General features: G+C 46.2%; 2 protein-coding genes across 3 annotated transcripts in view; both read left to right on the top strand.

Moving 5' to 3' along the window:
• Positions 1–4,342, top strand: part of XPNPEP2 (X-prolyl aminopeptidase 2) — a 31,759-nt gene extending 27,417 nt beyond the window's left edge. For both annotated transcript variants that reach the window (XM_033137231.1, XM_033137229.1), the window contains exons 16-21: positions 274–343; positions 1,156–1,260; positions 1,919–1,978; positions 2,520–2,596; positions 3,448–3,546; positions 4,139–4,342. In XM_033137231.1, the coding sequence (XP_032993122.1) occupies positions 274–343; positions 1,156–1,260; positions 1,919–1,978; positions 2,520–2,596; positions 3,448–3,546; positions 4,139–4,333 (606 nt within the window). In that variant the 3' untranslated portion in view covers positions 4,334–4,342. The remainder of the gene's footprint in view (positions 1–273; positions 344–1,155; positions 1,261–1,918; positions 1,979–2,519; positions 2,597–3,447; positions 3,547–4,138) is intronic.
• A 6,243-nt stretch (positions 4,343–10,585) lies between these two features.
• On the top strand, positions 10,586–20,689 carry SASH3 (SAM and SH3 domain containing 3). Its single transcript, XM_033137967.1, has 8 exons — positions 10,586–10,679; positions 13,931–14,026; positions 15,395–15,547; positions 17,134–17,245; positions 17,738–17,895; positions 18,702–18,908; positions 19,973–20,123; positions 20,411–20,689. The coding sequence occupies exons 1-8, from the start codon at positions 10,623–10,625 to the stop codon at positions 20,590–20,592; spliced, it is 1,116 nt and encodes a 371-aa protein (XP_032993858.1). The 5' UTR covers positions 10,586–10,622; the 3' UTR covers positions 20,593–20,689.
• The last annotated feature ends 1,458 nt before the right edge of the window (positions 20,690–22,147 follow it).

The following is a 22,147-nucleotide window of genomic DNA, read 5'->3' on the forward strand; positions in this document are numbered from 1 at the left end:
GAATTCTGGGTGAAGGGACGCTGGGTGGGTGGGTGAAAGAGGTCTTGGAAAATATGCTTTCCCCCCTTCATCCCTGAGTGCTAGGTCAGGGTTGGGTTCCTCGCCCTTCCCTGCTGCCCCTAGTACTAAATAAACCAGTGGTTTAACAGTATAGGGCAGGTTTTGTGTGTTCTTATGGCAAATAAATTTTCCATGAATCTGGCTCATCTTTTTTTTCCATTTCAGACATGCTTCCTTTCATCTCATTATTTCTTCTTCTCTTCCACTTCTTAGGAAGCCTATACCCGTGTGCTGATGGGAAACATTGACCTGTCCAGACTCGTCTTTCCACTCAGAACTTCAGGTAAGAGGGGGCACCAGATAAAGTCAGCCCAGCTTCTGATATAGAGGGTTTGCCTCCTCCAAATTTAATTTCAGCTCTAGGAGGGGCAGCCCAAGGTTACACCCACACCATACACCTAAAACGCATTTAAAGCACGTAAACGTATGGTGTGGATGTGGTCCAAGACGTTTTGCTTCCTGAGGCAAATGAAACGATTCCATGGACAGAAGCTGGCTGGACTGCTGGTTGAGTCTTACACAAACACCAGTGGTGTTTTCCACCATAACTGACAGCAGCAGTCTAGTTTAGTAAGGGTGGTTAAGGCAGACTACGTGTGATACACGTGATACTCTGTCTTCCAGCAGCTTGCTGCCACTGCCATCAGCACCATTCTTACCTGCCGCCTGAGGCAGCTTCCTCACTCTGCCTAAAGATAGAGCTGTCCCTGGGAACATGCTTTGGGCATAGGTGAGAGTCTCTCTGCAAGTTGTTCTGTTCCTGCTCCCACACTGCTTTCCTCCTGTGTCTCAGTTTTATTTAGACCCTGACCCAACAGGCACTTCTCCAGACCTACAGCCTCAAGGGTCACCTCTCAGGCCATGTCACATAAGATGTAGTGATGGCTGCCAACTTAGGTGGCTGTATAAAAGAATTAGACAAATTCTTGGAGGATATCAGTGGCCACCAGGCATTCTGGTTATGTTCTACCTCCACTGTCAAAGGAAGGATGTCTTTTATTACCTGTTGCTGAGATTTGCAGGTGTGGGAAAGGGTGTGCGGGAAAACTAAGTGTTCTCTCCTGTTTTTCCTCAACAAAACTTTTTCTGTTTTAGGGAGAGTTGTGGAGGCCCTTGCTCGCCGAGCCTTATGGGAAGTTGGACTCAACTATGGCCATGGCACCGGTCATGGCATTGGCAACTTTTTGTCTGTTCATGAGTGTAAGTCACACCAGGTTCAGGTTGAATTGTGCTTATGTTGCCCTTCAACACTGACGAACAACGAAACAAACATTTTAAAAATGGTAATCCACATTCTACGCTACTAGAAGCTAGGTTCTGGAATCTCTATATAACAGCCTGCCCTACACATTTGCTTATAGATTGGGTCTGCTGTAGCAAAGGCCAGTAATCTGCACAGGGCACTGAAGCTTTTCCAAGCAGGGGGGTCACCGGAGGTGTGGCCAGTTTGTTCCAATTTCCTCCCCGTCCTCCTTCCTTGCAGATATGTTGTTGCTGTTCAGTCGTTCAGTCGTGTCTGACTATTCGTGACCCCATGGACCAGAGCACGCCTGGCACGCCTATCTTTCGCTGCCTCCCGCAGTTTGGCAGATATACTATGGGCATTTAACTAAGCTCAATCCTATCAGGATACTTTCAAGCTGATCTCTGTAATCTTCATGACCAGAAACTTGGGGAGTTTTAACATGAAAAAAAGAAAACCGAGATTTCTCATGATATTATGTCTGTTTGCGGGGGTTGTGTAGCTTTGGTGAAATGCCATGGGAGAATTGGTTTTCATAGTTCATAGTTCAGTAGGGGGTGGCAAAATCTCTTGGGCTGGTTTTCTGATAGCAATAACTGATCCTTTCACCTTTAGGGCCTGTGGGCTTTCAGGCCAACAATGTGCCCTTGGAAAAAGGCATGTTCACCTCCATAGGTAAGTGCCACATGATCTTCGTTGGTTGTGATGCCACGAAGCCTTGCTTCTCCCTCCCCATCCTGAATCGCAGGCAGGGATTCTTTTTCTTTCTGGAGTTTGTAACTGGGGACTGCTAGATGTTTTATTCACTACACCATATTCTAGAGGGGTACTTGTGTTGTTAGTCTGTTACAGCGAGCAGAAATAGGATTTTTTGCAGTTCTTTAAAACACATGAAATCACAATAATGTGCATGTTTACCAAAAGTCTTAGTGTGTCCATAGTAAAAGCTGTCCGCTGTTTCAGTCTAATAAGATTTATTGCAGCATAAGTCTTTGTCATTCAGAGCCCATTTTGTGAGACCGCCTTCCCTCTGGATTTCCACCCTCCCCACCCAGGAATTTGCATTGCTAAAGAGGGTCTCGTTTAAATAAACAGCCTGACTGGTTTGGGTAATAAAGTAAGAAGATTTGCGAGATTGGTGGGGAGGAAGAGGCACAGAAGCACTCTGAACTCTCTCTCTCTCTGCCTCCTCTCTCCTTTGCCCCATTCTCTCCAGAGCCAGGTTATTACCAGGATGGTGAGTTTGGGATCCGCTTGGAGGACATTGCGGTTGTGGTAGAAGCAAAGACCAAGGTGATGCTCCTTCTCTGCTTTTGATTGGTCACTAATGGGTGGCTGCAGGACAACCTGCAGGACATTTCCTGTACAAACTGTGAGCTGTAACCTTTAAACAGGTAGAGATTCTGCAACATACAGGTCAGGCCTTAAGGTATTTGGAATCCTCCTCAAAGTCTCTTTCATTCCCATTCCCCATTCTAAGGAGGACCTTTCTGCATGTTCAAAGGGGGAGGGGAGCATTGATAATTGTCCTTTGTGGGAAATGACTGCAGCCCCTAATCCAGGACCAATTGCATAGAAAAAGAACAAAGGGGAACTATTTACCAGTAGGGGAGCCTTTTTGGTTGAAGTGTGGTGCAAAAATACAGCTCCCATCATCCCTGACCAATGATCATGATGGCAGGGTCAGATGGGAGATGTAGTCTAGCGACGACTGGGCAGCCACAGGTTCTTCATACCTTCTATAAATCAATATCCAGGGCAAGGGTAGGTGGTCATTGTCACCCGTAGGATGGTGGGGGACAACCCCATCATCCCTTGGGTTTCCCTGGGGCTAACTCAGTCGTGTATGGACAACATTTGACTTATTCACGCTATAACTTGACGACAGGCAATTATATCTGTGAACAGACTTCACTAAGGGCCAGACTAGATGTTGTTGTTTTTTAAAAGAAAAGTAAATGTGGTGTGTAATTTTCATTAGGACTGTAGTATGTGAGGAACCCCTGAGTCATTTTGGCTTGTTCACACGTCCGAGTTGCCCTTTGATTCTACAGAAGAGAGAACGTACATGCAAAACTCAACCTCACAAAATCGATGCAACTGCTAAAAAAATGTGAGCCGCCTTCTTTCTTTGTCTGCCATAGTACCAAATATCTGAAGAGCCTTTCCTGACCTTTGAGGTGGTGTCCCTAGTGCCCTACGAACGGAACCTCATTGATGTGAACCTCCTGTCCTCGGATCAGGTGGGTGCAAGCTAAGGGTGGGCAGATCAGTCTGTTTCTGGCATTGTTCATTCATTCCAGCCCATTTCTACACCCATCTGCAATTTTTAAGAAAACACATACATTATATTTGCATGCACTTTTATCCCAAAATATGCATTTTTGCCCTGATAGGGGTACATAAATAATCATAAAACGTGCATTTGGTGTGCATCTAAAACATGCATTTTGGTATATTGAGCCAGGAACTGCAAAATTTGGAGAAGTGCAAAAGCTAGAGGAGAACTGTGCTTGATCTGTGAACTAGTATTTATTTAATTTAATGGGATTTCTTACCAGTCCTTCAGCATAAGGTCCTGGGTGGGTTGCAAACATGCACTCATAGAATATTAAAACCCAATGAAACAATTTGAAACAGACCAAAGAAGGGCACAGGGTGTATGAATTAAGATTTGTTTGCTTAAAATTGCAGACTGATTAAAATCCTCAAGCATCTCTAGCAAAAGCCTGGTGGGTAAAGACAGCAGGGTAGTGCAGAGGGGAGGAACCTGCCACGCCAAACACAGTGTTCCATCTGTCTGTCTCTGTCTCTCCCACTCTGCCCCCCCCCCAGATTGAATATATCAACAGGTATTACGAGTCCATCCGTGAGCACATCGGCCGTGAGCTACAGAGACGCAACCTGGATGAGGAATACTTGTGGCTGGAGCAGAACACAGAGCCCCTTTCTCACACCAGCATGCTGACAACATCACTAAGTAGCCTGGCTATAGGCAGCTTGACCTCTACTCTTCTGCCTAGGGTGTAGGGCTGTTTGGAGCATGGTCCACATCGCTGCACTTAAGCCTGCCTCTTCTTGCTGTCCCACCTCCAAACGTAGCCTACAGTTAGCAGCCATCTATGGCTGCCGGACACTGTTGCTTCCAAAGCCTTCTCCCCATCAAGTCTCCTGCTCCTTACAGGACAAAATATATGCAAACAGCCCTTGATCTACAGAGATCCAGTCTGCTCTGAGAATTTGGAGAATCTGTGCTCATCTGCACCTATATCCATTAAAGGGCTCCGCTGTTAGGCCTTAAAAAGAAGGAACTGAGATGTCCATGTTCATTTTATGCCCTTCTTCATTCTTACTGCATGATGTATCAGTGTCATTCCCCCCCCCCAACTTAAGAAAAAAAATACATCTGTATGTAAATATGGCACACAGAAAAAGATACATCCTTGTTTGACATCAGGATTTAATACAGCAGTATATATAGCCCCAAAGAAAAAGAAAAACCCAAAAGGAGGAAATAATGTACTTGATTCCCTTGAGTCAGCACCCCATCTGCGCATGGGATTGTCTTCTTCACGTTTTACTAACTAACATGGAGCATCTGGGGCTGTCTCAGCCTGGTTCCCTCCAGATTTTGGACTACAGCTCCCACAAGCCCTTGCCCACTGGCCATGCTTGTTGGGAATAATGGGAGTTGCTGTCCAACGACATCTGGAGGGCACCAGGATGGGGGGGAACATCAGTTTGGATTTTCTGTGGATTGCCATTTGCTCCAATTGAGTTTTAAAGAGTAGGGTTTTGCAGAGAAAGCTCCTAAGCAAAAACAAAAACAGACACTTTGACATGGAGCTTTAAAGCACGGACTGTTCCTGGGAAGAGCAATGGTAAATGTGGATAATCCCAATTTCAAGTGCATATTGTAACTTCAGTTTTTTTGCAGTTTGGAAAGCAATAGAGAAATGCCTTGAAAGTGTGGCTTGAAACAATGATTAGCTAGATGCATTAACACCTGCAAGCAAATCAAGATGAATGAGGGACAAACACTCGTTGTATAAAACCACCTTGCAAAACAGATCAGAATGTCATATATTTTCTCCCCTCTTACTGCACTTACGATCATGATCTCTCTGCCCTGCTGCGATTTGGGGGTGGGGGAAGGGTACAGAGAAACAGATCTGAAAACAATGCTATTTGGATAAGGAACGGGTTAAAGTGTATTCCTAGAGAGGAGAGATGGACTATAGAGAAGGAAACGTTGGGAGCAACCCATACAGGGCCATAACCAGACAAAATAGCTGTGCAATAGAACATCTAAACTTGGGGGAAATGCACAGCAATTCCATTATGCTTTAAATGTCCGCTTTTCTGAGGTGAGAGGAAGGTGAATGGACCAAAACAAGAGAGGAGCATATTTTGATTATGGTGTCATGTAGGTGTCCCATAAAAAGCGAATGAACACACAAAATTCCATAATAAATGTCCAGTGTGGAAAAAGCCAAAATGTCAACTTCACGTGTATTTCCTGGAGGCATGGTACACTGTTATGACTTGCTTGGACAATAAACCCTTTACTCTTTTTTAAAATAAAGCTCTAATTATTCCAGTATTTGTTTACGTGAACAGCATGTGTCTTCCATTCCTGACATTGCATGGAGCCTGATTGCAAATGTCACACAGACCCATAACATTTTGTATGTTGTGTGTGCCTACAATCTCCTTGGCAGGGCTGGACTGTAATGAATTTCTCCCTCTTTTTTATTTCCTCTCCCCCACCCCTCTTTTTTTTTAAAAAAAGACATCCCTCTTTTACTTTCAGCCTGCGACTATTATTCATCCACTTTGTTGGATTTCATTTTTATTGCTTGAGCTTGCTGCTTCAAATCACCAAGGTCATACTCATCTTCTGTGGGAGAGATTCATTGTGAGGAAAAATAAGATGGTCGCAGTAGCAGCTGCGACACGGAGCGCATAACACGGGCACACACAAAACACATGCACAAAGCGCATACGGCAGGGTTGTGCATATTACTGTGCGGATAGGGCATGCCATTTTAGCGGGTGAAACTTAATTTTTGTGAATTTCTTCAGTGAGGAGTTTTAAAACTATGTTTTTGGGTGTGAGGAATTCAAATCTGCTTTTATTTGTGACTAGACGTTTAGCTTGGTAAATCTACATGTGGTGAAGAAGCATAAACTGCTCTCAGAAAATCGAATAATTTTAATTTTATCTTCTGAAAAAAGCCAGGTAATGCAAACAAACAAACAAATGCAAGTATCTGGCAATCATTTTTAATGATTTCTATGCAATTTTACAATTCACTTAACCAAGCAAAACTAAACTACTTTAATATAACCGAAGTATCTTTTGAATTCCCAAGTTATGTTACAACCTTTTAGCACCTCCCATTTGCTGAATTTGAAAGCTGAAAAATTCAGCATGTCCTACTATGCTGGCCAGTATTGCTACCAGACTATTGTTTTATTCTGGGTGTATTCTGTAACAAGTTATTGGCACAATAATCATGCACTAGTGCTGTATTTAGTCTGCTTTAGTTTACTCTGTGATGCATCCACAATGCTACCACCTTATTGTTGTCCAGAGGAGCAAAAGTGCAGCAGAAGTAGCCCATGAAACCCCATTTGTGGCAATAACAATTACAGGTATTAAGTTACGGGATATGTACTTACTGAAAATGAAGCAGTTTGATCACCTCAAAACTTTTTCAGGTGAAAAACAGTATTGAAAGTGAGATTGCACACCGGGGGGGGGGGGACTTTGGTAACATGGTGCCCTGAGTGAGGACAAAATTTGGCTCACCCCCACTCCCCACCCCAGATTTCTTATTTTCACAATAATTCATTTTGGTACAGTTGCCTTTTTCTGGATCTTCTCAATAGTGCCCTAGGCCCATTGCTATTGCACATGACCACCCTAATAGCATTGTGGGCACAAATCATCATGAAGGCACATTAAGAAGTACCAGTATGTCTGGAAGTTGCCTGCTCAGAATGGAGTTTGTGGCAAAATATAGTATCCTGACAGTGCGAAATCATGCTGTGAAATTATAGACTTTATGAAATCAGCTGCAGTATTCACCCAGGAAGTGCTATGTTGCTTTTAGTGCTTGTGCAGTGAGCAATCTGTCACTATCCTGCACAGGAAACTCCCAAGGCCTCATTCCAACTTATAAAGTTAGATGAGCTTAAGCCCGTTGATTTCACTAGGCTTCAGCACGTCACACTTGTATTGTGGTGGCCTGTTTAAGCTGTTCAGAAGACTACAAAGCCCATGATGTAATGTGACTTTGGAGGCTGACTGGGTGACTTTCAGCTAGACACTCTCTGAGCCTATCCTACCTCTCATGGCTATTGTGCAGATGAAATGGGGAGGAGCGCCTGCTAAATTCCTTACAGCGGGTGGTGCAGGTGACCATTGGATCTCCAGATGTTGCCGGCCTGCAGTTCCCATCACCCCTGGCCATTGGGCATGTGTGTGCTGCAGCTGATGGGAGTTGTGATTCAGCAATATCTGGAGAACAAGCTGGTCATCACAAACACTCTTTTCCAACAACACAAGAGACGACTCTACACATGGACATCACCAGATGGGCGACATCGAAATCAGATTGATTATATTCTCTGCAGCCAAAGATGGAGAAGCTCTATACACTCAGCAAAAACAAGACCTGGAGCTGACTGTGGCTCTGATCATCAGCTTCTTATAGCAAAATTCCAGCTTAAACTGAAGAAAGTAGGAAAAACCACTGGGCCAGTAAGATACAATCTAAATCAAATTCCTTATGAATACACAGTTGAAGTGAAAAACAGGTTTAAGGACTTAGATTTGGTGGATAGAGTGCCTGAAGAACTGTGGATGGAGGCTCGTAACATTATACAGAAGGCAGCAACGAAAACCATCCCAATGAAAAAGAAATGCAAGAAAGCAAAGTGGCTGTCCAATGAGGCCTTAAAAATAGCGGGGGAGAGAAGGCAAGCAAAATGCGAGGGAGATAGTGAAAGATACAGGAAATTGAATGCAGATTTCCAAAGAATAGCAAGGAGAGACAAGAGGGCCTTTCTAAACGAGCAATGCAAAGAAATAGAGGAAAATAACAGAATGGGAAAAACCAGAGATCTGTTCAAGAAAATTGGAGATATGAAAGGAACATTTCGTACAAAGATTACCACAATTAAGGACAAAAGTGGAAAGGACCTAACAGAAGCAGAAGACATCAAGAAGAGGTGGCAAGAATACACAGAGGAACTATACCAGAAAGATATAGAGGTCTCATACACCCCAGGTAGTGTGGTTGCTGACCTTGAGCCAGACATCCTGGAGAGTGAAGTCAAATGGGCCTTAGAAAGCCTTGCTAACAACAAGGCCAGTGGAAGTGATGATATTCCAGCTGAACTATTTAAAATCCTAAAAGATGATGCTGTTAAGGTGCTACACTCAATATGCCAACAAGTTTGGAAAACTCAGCAGTGGCCAGAGGATTGGAGAAGATCAGTTTACATCCCAATTCCAAAGAAGGGCAGTGCCAAAGAATGCTCTAACTACCGCACAATTGCACTCATTTCACACGCTAGCAAGGTTATGCTTAAAATTCTACAAGGCAGGCTTAAGCAGTACGTGGACCGAGAACTCCCAGAAGTGCAAGCTGGATTTCGAAGGGGCAGAGGAACCAGAGACCAAATTGCAAACATGCGCTGGATTATGGAGAAAGCTAGAGAGTTCCAGAAAAACATCTACTTCTGCTTCATTGACTACGCAAAAGCATTTGACTGTGTCGACCACAGCAAACTATGGAAAGTTCTTAAAGAAATGGGAGTGCCGGATCACCTCATCTGTCTCCTGAGAAATCTCTATTTGGGACAAGAAGCTACAGTTAGAACTGGATATGGAATAACTGATTGGTTCAAAATTGGGAAAGGAGTACGACAAGGCTGTATATTGTCTCCCTGCTTATTTAACTTATATGCAGAATTCATCATGCGAAAGGCTGGGCTGGATGAATCCCAAACCGGAATTAAGATTGCCGGAAAAAATATCAACAACCTCAGATATGCTGATGATACAACCTTGATGGCAGAAAGTGAGGAGGAATTGAAGAACCTTTTAATGAGGGTGAAAGAGGAAAGCGCAAAATATGGTCTGAAGCTCAACATCAAAAAAACTAAGATCATGGCCACTGGTCCCATCACCTCCTGGCAAATAGAAGGGGAAGAAATGGAGGCAGTGAGAGATTTCACTTTCTTGGGTTCCATGATCATTGCAGATGGTGACAGCAGTCACGAAATTAGAAGACGCCTGCTTCTTGGGAGAAAAGCAATGACAAACCTAGACAGCATCTTAAAAAGCAAAGACATCACCTTGCCAACAAAGGTCCGTATAGTTAAAGCTATGGTTTTCCCAGTAGTAATGTACGGAAGTGAGAGCTGGACCGTCAAGAAGGCTGATCGCCGAAGAATTGATGCTTTTGAATTATGGTGCTGGAGGAGACTCTTGAGAGTCCCATGGACTGCAAGAAGATCAAACCTATCCATTCTCAAGGAAATCGGCCCTGAGTGCTCACTGGAAGGACAGATCCTGAGGCTGAGGCTCCAGTACTTTGGCCACCTCATGAGAAGAGAAGACTCCCTGGAAAAGACCCTGATGTTGGGAAAGATGGAGGGAACGAGGAGAAGGGGACGACAGAGGATGAGATGGTTGGACAGTGTTCTCGAAGCTACTAACATGAGTTTGGCCAAACTGCGGGAGGCAGTGAATGATAGGCGTGCCTGGCGTGCTCTGGTCCATGGGGTCACGAAGAGTCGGACACGACTGAACGACTGAACAACAATATCTGGAGAGCCAAAGGTTCCCCGCGTCTGCCTTAGAGGAAAGGTGAGCTAAAATGGAAATAAATATGGAAGTGTTAGTAGCTAATCCTTTCCTTTGGCTCTCCAAACAACCCCTGTGCTCCAAAGACCCACCACCACAGCAAGGGCCCCCACTGTGGTGTTTTCAGGGGGAAGAGACACCCTTGTGAGTCTCTCATTTCCAGAAGACAGGCATCAACCTCTCACTTGGTCTTGGGTGGAGAAGTCTGCCTGTGCATGTAAGTTGCCACTTCCTTCCTGTGCAAATGTGCAAGCGTGGGGCTGGGGCCCCGACTTCTGCTGCTTGAGGCCCAGTTGCTGGGAAAGGAGCCCATGTGATGCAGTGATTTCCTGCCTACTTCCTGGCCTCTGTCGCTTCTCATACTCGCCTGCTGCCTCTCTCCTGCTTACTCTCTCGCTCTGCCCGACACTTAATGTACTCTTGGAGAGAGAGAGCACCATGTTGCGCCGGAAGCCATCCAATGCCAGCGAGAAGGACCCAGTGCAAAAGAGGAAGGTGAGTGGTTGGGGAGGCAGGGACCAGGTCCTCAGCTCTTGCCCAACAGATTGCTAGTAGGGGCACAACAGCAGCGCTTGACTTATGGGATGAGGCTATGAAGAGCACCAGGGCCTGAATTGCTTACGTTTGATGCCAGTCCTTTGGTACCTATTGTTTTCAGAAGGCTATTGGGGGGGGGGGTGCATAGTTTGCCAGCCAGAGGCTAGGGTGTGGATTTCCTTAGGGGCCACACTTTGGTACAGGGGTTGCTGTAGCTCAGTGGTAGAGCATCTGCTTTTCATGCAGAAGGTCTTGGGTTCAATCCCTGGCAACTCCAGGTAAAGCTGGTAAATGCTTCTTAGCTGAGACCCTGCAAGGCCACTGCCAGCCAGCATAGACAATATTGAGCTAGCTATAGCAAGGTTCTGAAAATATGGCAGATTCTATGTTCCCCTTTCCCCCATAGTGCTTGGCACCTGCTGTTCTAAAAGCTGTCTTAGGTCCCTTTTGTGGTTGTGCTATGTTAGGCAAAGCTGGATCCAGCTCGGTTCACAGCAACTGCACAATCCGCTCAATGTTTCCTTGGGGTGAGGTTGTCACACCAGTGAAATTGAGTGCCACAATCCTAGAGGGGTTCTCCAGGACAGTTGACAGCCCTGCAGCTATCCAGAGTACCAAACTGTCTAGGACAGATGCTTCTTAGATACGAGTCCTCCAGTTTGCTTCATGGGCAGGGCAGGGGTGGGTAAACTGTGGCCATCCAAGCCTTCCATCTCTGCTTTGGGAGGGGGGGCTCAGTTTCCTCCAACAGGCACCCTTGTTATGCAGCGTCTGCGTACTGTATATGTGGATGTGTTTGTTTTCTGACTCTGAGCTTGTTCTAGTTTAAGTGGTATGATGGGCAGAAAATCATCAGGGACATTTTCCACACCACGGAAAACAGCAGCTGATAAATAGTGCTGCACTTATGCCAGGGCATAGGGGAAGGAAGACTTCGTCTGTAACCAAGAAACACAGGAGAAAAAAGGAGTGAAATGATCAAGCCATAGAAACATAGAAGATCAGAGCTCAGTGCCCACTTTGTTCTCTGCAGCCAGAGGGTGCTCTTTCTTAGGCCTATTAAATAAATGTTAAAGAGTTTATAATATGAGTATTGGTCATTAACCTGTCAATTAAATTTGCACACGCTAAAAGCAAATGTTTATGAAGCAATAAGTCTGTTTTTGGAACAAGAAGCTGCATTCATGCTGACTATTGGGTCCATCTAGTTTAGTATTGTCTACGCTGGCTAGATAGCAGCTCTCCAGGGTTTTAAGCAGGGATCTTTCCCGGTTGTACTTGAAGATGCCAGGGATTGGACCTGGGACCCCCTATATGCAAATGTAATGCCCTATGGCTGTGCTATGGCTTTCTCCCAACTTTTAGCCTATGCGCATGTGTTGTGTAGCTTGCATCATCTTCAAAGCTGCTTTCCTCCTGGCCCTAAAACAAGGAAGATGGTGTTTGTCATCTGCAGGTTTTATATATTTTCCAAACAGCAGCCTGATTGATTTCAGGGCATATTATTTCCCATTTATCTCACTCATTAGTGGATTAAATGATACTGCCCCAGTTTCTTCCTCTCTCATTCTGGGGGGGGGGGGGATGCTGTTCCTCTCACCTCTTCATCTTCTCCTGTCACCCCCCCTTTTCACTTCCTCATTTCCCTCTTCCAAAACCAAACAATGGTTCAAATTCCCACAGAACAGCACCCCCTCTAGAATATCTTCTTGCTGGCTTCTTACGGGGGAGGGGGGGGAGGCAGAGCTTTGCTAGGCAACAACCTACCTCATCAGATGCATCTGTTCTCGGATGCATTTGATGAAATGGGCTGCAGTCCGTGAGATCTCAGGCTGCAACTCAACTACAGACCGCAAGTAGAGCTGTCATTGCACGGTTTCGTTGCGGCCGGCCCTCAGTCCCGAGTTTTGCACAGCGCTGCAAGCTGCAACTCCGACAAGAGCTGAAGCGAGCCTTCCTACGTGTGACCGGAGGGCTACCGCAAAAGAATTGACTGTGCGTGTTTTTGGTGTGACCGGCTGATAGTCCTGTTCGGGGGCGGGGGCGGGCGCAATGCAATGATGAGCAGCTTTTGCATCGGAGAGGAGTCGTGGGCTTCGTATTGTGTGGATGATCTGGTGTAGACTTGCCAGCAGCTCCCAACTCCCCACATCCACCCGTTCCTCCTGCTTTGCTTATGCACCGAGGCGTGAACTCTGGTTTGCAAGCATTTGCATTTCCAGACCTCAATACCCGTCCTCTGACTTCGGCGGCTTCTCTGTTCGTAAGCTAAGCCCCACCTCCCGCAACACCTTTGCCGCTCTAGCGCTTAGGCTCGAGAGAACTTGCTGTTGTTGGTGGTGGTGGTGCCAAACCACACACTTCATTCGCTGAGTGGCGATTTTTGTAGCGACCTTACAAAAGAAAAAAAAGAGATGCTCGCCAAGATGTGAAAGCGGGAACGGCTAAGTTGGCTTAAGGCCAGTGACTCTTTCGTGCACCCCTGTTTCCCGTCTCTGATGGCGGGCAGCGCCCCGCGCTCCAGACCCAGAGCAAGGTATTAATGCAATGCGTGTATATTGCGGGGGGGGGTGGACTCCAAGTGATGCTAACATTAGGCCTACACTAATTGGAGAGAGAGCAGGACAGGAGCGACTTGGTCTTTCCTCTTACCAAAATGTATAGTCAGATCGTGAGCTGGCGAGGAGGAGCGTAGACGTGCAGCTTTCTACTTCCCTCGTAACAACAGTTCATGCTTCCTTCCCGAGCCACGCCTTCCCACAGTTCCCCATTTACACACACACCCCAGCCAACATATTAATAACAGAGCTTGATGTGGGAGAAGTTGTTGTTGTTGTTGTTGTTGTTTAAGGTATAGCCATTGCCAAGTTAGTACCCGCCCCAGCTATTTTGGACTACAACTCCCATCAGTCCCAGCTACTCTGACGTGAGTGCCACCATCCGTGCGCATGGCACTTCATAAGAGGCCAGATCTCTGCCCCGCGGAGCTTTCAATTCTAAAAAATACTGCACAGTGAGTGGATGCAAGAGAGGAATGAGGAAATGAGAGGTTGGGTTAACAGGAAGAATCTGTATTTTCTCCAGTTACACCAGCTTGGATTTGGTTGCAGAATTAGTTACAACACGAGGACTAGGAGGCCGTTTCCCAATGTGTGCTCCCTGCTTTTTCCTATATTTACTTGCTGCCCTCTCTTGCTCCCCCTTATCAGCTGTCCCTGCAGCGATCCAGCAGCTTCAAGGACTTTCCTAAATCCAAACCCAGCTCCCCTCTACCAAGTGAGAAGGAATTCAACCTAGAGGAGGAGGTGAGTACCCCCATTTATTTGCTTATAACAGGGGTCAGCAAACTTTTTCAGCAGGGGGCCGGTCCACTGTCCCTCAGACCTTGTTGGGGGCTGGACTATATTTTTTTTTGGGGGGGGGGAAATGAATGAATTTCTATGCCCCACAAATAACCCAGAGATGCATTTTAAATAAAAGGACACATTCTACTCATGTAAAAACACACTGATTCCCGGACGGTCCGCAGGCCAGATTTAGAAGGCAATTGGGACGCATCTGGCCCCCGGGCCTTAGTTTGGGGACCCCTGGCCTATAACATTTGTAGGACACCTTTTCCTCCAGGGAGCTCAAGGTGGTTCTCCCAGTTTTATCCTCACAACAACCCTGAGATATGGTGACTGTCCCAAGGTGAGCTTCAGTGCTGAATGGGGATTCGAACCCTAGGCTCTAATACTCTAACCATATCACCTTCATCACAGAGCATCTGGCTCTGCCCAGGCTTATTCACATATTAATCTGTTTATTTTCTTACCCTAATATCCCACCTTTTAACCATTATGGAATGGTCACATTCTTTTCTCCAAAGAATTCTATCTATGGACTGTGATTTATTTAGTGTACTGGGAATCGTAGCTACAAATTATAATTCTTTGGGGGAAGCCATGACTGTTAAAGCAATATAAGCGAGTTTTAAATGTATGGTGCTACCAGGCAACATCTATATGGCTCCGACCAGTCACCTTCCAGGTGCTGACCAGCAAGGCAAGGAGTCATCTCATGTACCTTGGGACCATACCTGTTTCCATCCACTGCCTACAGTCAGTCCTGCTCTTGCCTGCCTTGGGCTTCCATTGCTGCAGCCCTGAATCAGCTGCATCACATTTGCCTCTCATATTGCAGCTCATGTTAGCTTCTCCTACCTGTGACATCCAAGAGCTGTTGGGGCTCTCATCAGCCTCAGCCAACATGGCCATTGGTCAAGGATGACAGGAGCTGCATCCCAAATGGCATCCAAATGGTCACGGGTTCCACATTTCTGTTTTATACTGACAACGTTAGAGCTCCTGCCCCTTTCAAGGGATGTCGCCTGATCCTTCCGTGGTTCCTGCACTGTCCGAAACGCTGTGCTGTCCATCTCTGCCCCATCTCAATAGCTACAGTTCAGCAATTGCACATATATTTATGTGCACTTTCCCCACTCGTATTCAGTGAGGAAAAAAGGTGTCAGGACAGCATTGCAATAGCACAGCCTGTCTGAAAAGGCAGGCCTCTTCATATCTGTTGCTGGGGGCATATGGAAGGTTTGATTCATCCCCATCCCAAACCCAGCAAGGAGGCATCCTCCTCCTTTCCAGGCCAGCTCCTCCCAATACTTTACCTCTTCTGTACAGGTCCCAGAAGGCAATCAGACAAACTCTGTGCCCAGCTCAGATGACTCAGGCCGAAGCAGCACCTCAAAGCTGGGTAAGAGATGGAGAGCTGCCATCTCCCGTACCATGAACAGGAAGACTGGCAAAGCAGCCGCCAAAGCTCTCGCAGAGCAGGTGAGAAACGAGGCAGTGTGACCAGCCGACTTTACTTTCCCACTGGACCTAATCTGCGTCATTGCCTAAAGGGAGAGGCTTGCTCTTTTCTTGCTCTTTTCTCGGCCCTCATGCTTGCAAGGGGAAAGTGAATAGGCAGCAACAGAAACGGAAGAGCAACGCCAGAAAAGAGGCTCTAGGGATTAGCAATGGGCCCCTTGTACAACTGCCTGATGATGTCAATTCATGCAGCAAGGCCTGGGTCTGGTGTCCTGTGCAAAACAAAACCACCAAGGTCTGTGATGCTTTGACACGTAGCACACCTTGGGTCAAGGAGCCAACAACCTTATGCTTTCAGCACCTGCTAAAGACTTTTCGTTTCACCCTAACCCTTTATGGAGTAGCTCTCTGGCTGTGCATTTTATTGTCTCTTACTTGGCCACTGTGATGCTTGAACAGGTTTTATTTCAGTGGTTGGCACCGTGTGCCTTTTATCCTTTTCTACACTGCTTTGCGATTTTTTTGGATGCTAAGTGGCTTATAAATACTTTATTAATAATAATAACTCTTTGAATACTTGCCCAGAGCCTGATAAGACTGAAGCCTAAGCACCCAACAAGAGATGACATTTAAATGCATCATTAATCAGTTTGCTTGTTTTTTTAAAAAATTAAAAATTAATAACAGGTGCAGAGATCCATGAGCTGCTGTTAGCCCATCAAGAAAGCACCAGCAGGAACTTTTCTTGAGCTTAATAGCAGCTTGGGCAAGGGGATATTCATCTAGAGCAGGGTTTCCCAAATTTGGATCTCCAGCTGTTTTTGGACTACAATTCCCATAATCTCTGACCACTGGTCCTGCTAGCTAGGGATGATGGGAGTTGTAGTCCCAAAACAGTTAGAGACCCACTTTTGGGAAACCCTTATCAAGAGCACAGGGCAGGGGGAAGAAATGGCCAGAATGCTGCAGATAGGAAGCTGACTTACACAAAATCACACCTAAGGTCCATCTAGCTTGGTACTGTCTCTACTTGTTAATGCTTTCTGGAGTTTCAGACGGGGTTCTCTCCCAACCCTACAAGGAGATGCCAAGGACTGAAATTGGGACACATGCAAAGCAGATGCTCTGCCGCTTCCCTGTGTGGGTGTGTAAGAACAGATACATGATTGCTAATGACATGTTAAGCACTCACAGCTAACCATAAAGTTTAGGACTTTAAATGAGAAATCCAGATCGGAACTCAGCAGCATGGCATCTGAACACTTATGTAGGGTTAACATACCATATTTTGAAGGGAGTGACATAATTCATGATACCCTCTAAAGGTTTGGGTGTGGGGAGAGAAGGAACATACAACCATTAATTCCAAAATATATGGGCCCTAATAGCTCAGTGATGTACCACTGGGCATACAAAGCACATGTTCTAAGTTCAGTTAAAGGGTTGCCCAGCTGGGAGACTTTTGGTAGTTAGGGGAAGAACAGAACCAACCAGGATGCTGCAAGAACACAGGGTCTAGACACTAGACCCGAGCAAAGTCAACCCGCCCTTCTGTCTCTTCTTCAAGCGCAAAGGGGTGTTCATTGTGCCTTATTGCCCTAATGCAGGGGGAGGCTGAAGACGAGGCTGCTGCATCTCCCATCAGCAGCCCCACTGAAGACGAAGGCCCAGTCTTTCCAGAATCAAGTGAGGAGACCAGCAGCTCTCAATCGCCAAGTGGTGAGTCCAGCATGAAGGCTTAGCACTGAGGCTGGGCTATATAAACACTTCAGACTGCAGACAGAAGTTCTCATAAGAGGACGCCTGTCTGTACAAATAAAACCCCGCAACACCAACACCAAGCTTCCTCCATACAAGAAGCAAGGCATCGTGGAGGAGGGTTTAAACATTACTTTTTTTCATTGGCACACTAGCTTTTTGTTTGCAGGGATTTCTTTTTCTGGATGGAGGAAGCAGGAGAAAGACCACAAGCTGGAGGGTAGCTTTATATCAGCACACACTGCCACACACTGAATGATGTGGCTTGGCGAGATCTCCTAAACCCTGAGTAGCTCACCCCCTGCTGAAAGGGGAGGAGACAGTTTGCCTCCATCAATCACTCGGTCTCCATTTCACTGAACCTACCAGAGGTCCAGTGTCCAAACTTTAAGCCCCAGCAAAAATCAACCCACTACAATTTCTTCCTTCTGATCTGAGCCTCTCCTTCTGCAGGGACTGAATTGTCCAATCCCAGACTGATGGGAGGAAGCAGTAGCAAGAAGGGAGACGAGGCCAGCCCCATACCGTACGTTGGCCCTTTTTGTGGAAAAGCCAAAGTTCACACAGACTTCCTCCCCAGCCCGTATGATAAAGACTCTCTGAAACTTCAGGTGGGTAACAATGCAACACTTGGCATTTCTCTTCCCGTGCAAGTCTGCAAAGGCAGACCTGTTCTAGCAGAGAGATCTCTTTTGTCATCAGCCTACAAAAGAAATATTTCATGCCAAGTTATTCATCAAGCCAATGTGGCATCATCCTGAAAAATGGTGACCCATCGTAGGGTTAGGACTGTGTAGCAAGAGTTGGCTCTCCAGCTGTTGTAGGACTCCCAAGTCCCAACACTGCAGCCAGCATGACCAGTGGTCAGATATGGATAATATAGTCCAGCAACACCTGCAGGACCATAACAACTAAGAAGGATAAATTAAATTAAATCGTCATTTCTCAAGTGTTGGTTCTGGCTGTCTTCCCTGCACTCAGTATAACAGCAGGTGAGAAGCCTCTTTTTTCTAGCCAAAGGGCCTCATTCCCTTAGGCAACTTACCGAGGTCAGCACACCAGGGGTGAGCAAGGCCAGAAGCAAAAAGTGGGTGCAGCAACAGATGTGTGACCATTACTTGTGTACAGCTGGCAACACCACAGCAACATGAAAAGAGTGGGACTAGTTTTCAGAGGGTAGCTATCTCAAACAATACAGATCTAGGCTGATGGCTCCTCTCTTGGAAGGCTGTAGCTTGACTGAACCATACCTGAAGGTTACAGAAACCCCGCATCCTCAGTTCGGGGAGGGGGGGGGAAGTAGAGAGATACCAGGCTGATATCAGCACCTGAATAGTCATGCTGTGTGGTGCCCACAGACAGAGCAGAAGAGCTGTAATATCAACTAAAAGATGTAATGATTTTGCCTTTGGCATAGAAAGGAGATGTCATCCACATCATTGCAAAGGCACCTGCAGGCACCTGGACTGGTCTTTTGAACAACAGAGTGGGCTCCTTCAAGTTCATCTATGTGGACATCATCCCAGAAGACCCTGCGCCAGTTGCAAAGAGCAGTTCGCGAAGCAGGAGCAAGAGGCCCAAACCCAAGACCTTGCATGAACTGCTGGAACGCATGAATCTTGAGGTGAGGATGTTGCCCTACCAGCAGAGCAAAACAGCAAGGCTACTAGAGGGTTGGGTTTGTGGTTCAGGGACTGGGCACACATTTTGCATGGAGGAGATCTAGGGGTCCGTCTCTGGAATCTCCAAATATGGCTCAGAAACAACACCTGTCTGGAACTCTGGGCCTTACTGCTAATTAGCAGACTATAGTTAGATAGACATTGGATGGGCTAATGATTTGACTTGGTGTTGTTTTTGAGGAATGTTTGTAGGGTGCATGTAGCTCTAGTTCATTGCTGGCATTTTGCTGTACAGAGAGGCTAGGAACAAATGTGATTAACTAGCCCACGCTAGCATATAGTCCACATGTGTACATACAGCCATAATTCATTCCCTGTAAAGGAACAATAGGCCAGCCTGAATTTTAGCAGCCCAAGTTCACCCATATAGAGCTGTCATAGCCATTGCATAAAATCTCTTGCAGCTAGTACAAAAGTGCAGCAATGAAGGATCAAAACTTATTGGCAAAAATTCCACAAGAACTAGCATTTGAGCTCCATTGCTGAAGATCTGTTCTGATTGCATCTATTGTACAGATGTAGGGTATTCCCCCCCAAGCTGCTAGTCCTCACTTTTTAAATCCTCCCTCTCTTTAAAAACACTTATTTATGTTGTTGCACAGAGGCCTCTGTCAGAACTGTTATTGCCTCTGCTCTTGTTTCTCCCTTCAGGGGTTTACAATGAGACTTACTTCTTCAGTGAAGCCTTTTATCAGCATGTAGGACCCTAGGGCAGTTGTTGGGGGCAGGGGCTAGATCCTTGCTTTGGACTCCACTTGAAGAAACAATTTGCTTCCTTAGCACTGGGTGATTGGGTCTGGTAGCCACCAATAAATTTCCCTCAATGCTCAGGACTTCTGGGGCATTGTGGGAAATTTAAATGGAAGCAACCACAGCCCAGCACAGTTCAGAATGCTGCTGTGGCCAATATCAGGTAAGTCTACCCATCTACACATGAAGTCCCCCAGTCACTGAACCTGGCTAGCTGCTAATAGCCAGCACATTGATGCCCTTTCCCATTCATCAGGAGTATGCCTCTACATTGCTACTGAATGGCTACCAGACCTTGGAGGACTTCAAAGAGCTGCAAGAGACCCACCTGAATGAACTGAATATAACTGACCCACAACACCGTGCCAAGCTGCTAACAGCAGCAGACCTCCTGCTTGATTATGACAGTAAGTGCTTTTATTAAAAAGCTTGTTTCTTCCCCTCCCATTCACAGACTCTTTAGCAGATCTTCTGCTTTGCCTGCAGATGGTCCTAGATTCAAAGCTTACAATCTCCAGTTAAAAGGATCAGGTAGCAGACAATAGAAGATACCCCATTCTACTTGAAATCATGGGAGGCCACTGCATTCAAGGGCAGACAACACTGGCCAAATAATCTGGAATCATGTCCAACAGCTTCCTACTTTCCTACAGGTGGGCTTTCCAGTAACAATGGTTGCTTTCTCTCTCCCCAGCAAGCAGTGAGGCTGAAGATGAAGAAGGAAGCTTGGGGGCTCTGGGGGCCCCTGGAGAGCCAAAGGGAGACATTCCCCGTGATTCTGGCTGCTTTGAAGGGACAGAGACACTGGACAGCGGGCGTGAAGACTCTAAGCTGGGGGAAGAGCTACAAAATCTCTCTCTGGGTGGCTCATGCTGAGAAAAGGTTTTTCCTTCTTCATCCTGGGGGTTGTGTTGGCAAATGTAAGCAGTCATCCAAAATGCATCTGCCTCCAAGACAGAAGATCCAGCTGCAAAATCAAAAGCTCCCTCTTCAGAAAGAGCAAGAGCATAGCTGCAGCCTTACTACTCCCGGAGTATTGGCTGGATAAATCAATAAATCTGTCAGGTCCCAGAAATTCTGCCTTTCCCCAGGCTAGAGATTTTAAGAACAGGTTTTTGCATTTAGAAAGGCTTGTTGTTTAGCCTTCTTGCATGCAGTTGGCTCAAGCTCTCCCCCCACCACACGTACTGAGAATTATTGAACCTGCTGCTGAGCTGAGGATGGTTACTGTTCTCCCCATAGGCTCAGTACCTTCTGGCTCAAAGGACACCCCCCTTACTCAAAATACAGAAGCAACACAATAGAGGTCATGACTGAAGGCTGGAGGTAGAACTAAATAATTGTGGTCTGTATCCCTGAAGAAGAGCAGCAGATGCAGAGATTAATGCTCTGAATGTAGCCATTGCTTTCCCCTTCTTTGTATCGTGGAATGGAAAAAGGCTCCCCAGGAGCAACAACAACCTAAAAAGCAGAGTGGCTTGCTCTAATGTGGGGAGGAAATGAAGATGGACAATTTACTACTTTTTCGTTTTGAATATACCCATAATTATCTTGTTTAAAATGACGTGTGGTACTGCAACAAGAAAAAAAAGCAGGGAAGGGCCATAACTCAGTGGCAGAATGCATGTTTTACACAAGAACAGTCCCAGGTTTGATTCATGGCATAGCCAGGTAGGGCAACAAGATGCTTCCCATCTGAAACTCTTGGGATGCTGCTGGCAGTGTGGACTAAAGCTCGATGGACCATTGGCCTGGCTAAATATAAGGAAGCTTCCTGTGTATCTGGTCAACATCAGGTAGGTGTAATTCCCAGGCTAGCTGAGCTGCCTCTGAGAAGCAGCACCATTTGGACTAGGAGGTTTGCACTTTACTGGCTGGGATGTTGGGCTGTGTTTGGCAAATTGAACCAGGGGTTCTTGGGGGTCAGATTTAGCCTCTTTGTACAGGATCCCAATAAAGTACATTAACACCCCCCCAAGCACAGGTCTGGTACAGTACCTTTTGGGAAAAGTGGGTTTAAAACCACCACTCTCTACCCCAGCAGCAGAAAAAAGAAACCCTCCACTCTGCTGTGGAGTGAGGCATACTGGCCCCTCTCGCACAACAACCAGTTCATCCTGTTTGTTTCCATCAGCCCCTCATCCAATTGCCCTACGCCAGCCTACACAGAAGCCATGTCTTATGAAAACTTGAAGGCAGTTCTCCAAGCAGGCTTCCATGATGATGACTGGCAGCAAGAGATGTCAAGTATACCACACCTGGTTCTCCCGCTTTGCCAACAGTTATGGCCACTGGTTCAGTGTGGCTTCTCTGTATCAAAAAGGTGGTGTCCTGGCAAAGTTCCACTTCACAAGGCAGGCTGCCTCTTGTTTTACTACGGAAGATTCAGTTTAAAGTAAATGCTGCACCATAAACAGAGGCAGGGGAGCCA

This window comes from Lacerta agilis, chromosome Z, assembly GCF_009819535.1.
Source record: "Lacerta agilis isolate rLacAgi1 chromosome Z, rLacAgi1.pri, whole genome shotgun sequence".
In the NCBI taxonomy this organism is placed as follows: Eukaryota; Metazoa; Chordata; class Lepidosauria; order Squamata; family Lacertidae; genus Lacerta; species Lacerta agilis.

Bases quoted from the DNA above. Each gene is read 5' to 3' on its own strand.
- SASH3 (XM_033137967.1), top strand. From the start codon at position 10,623: ATGTTGCGCCGGAAGCCATCCAATGCCAGCGAGAAGGACCCAGTGCAA. The intron at 15,548-17,133 runs GTGAGAAACGAG...GCCCTAATGCAG, and splicing joins CCAAAGCTCTCGCAGAGCAG to GGGGAGGCTGAAGACGAGGC. The intron at 17,896-18,701 runs GTGGGTAACAAT...CCTTTGGCATAG, and splicing joins AAGACTCTCTGAAACTTCAG to AAAGGAGATGTCATCCACAT.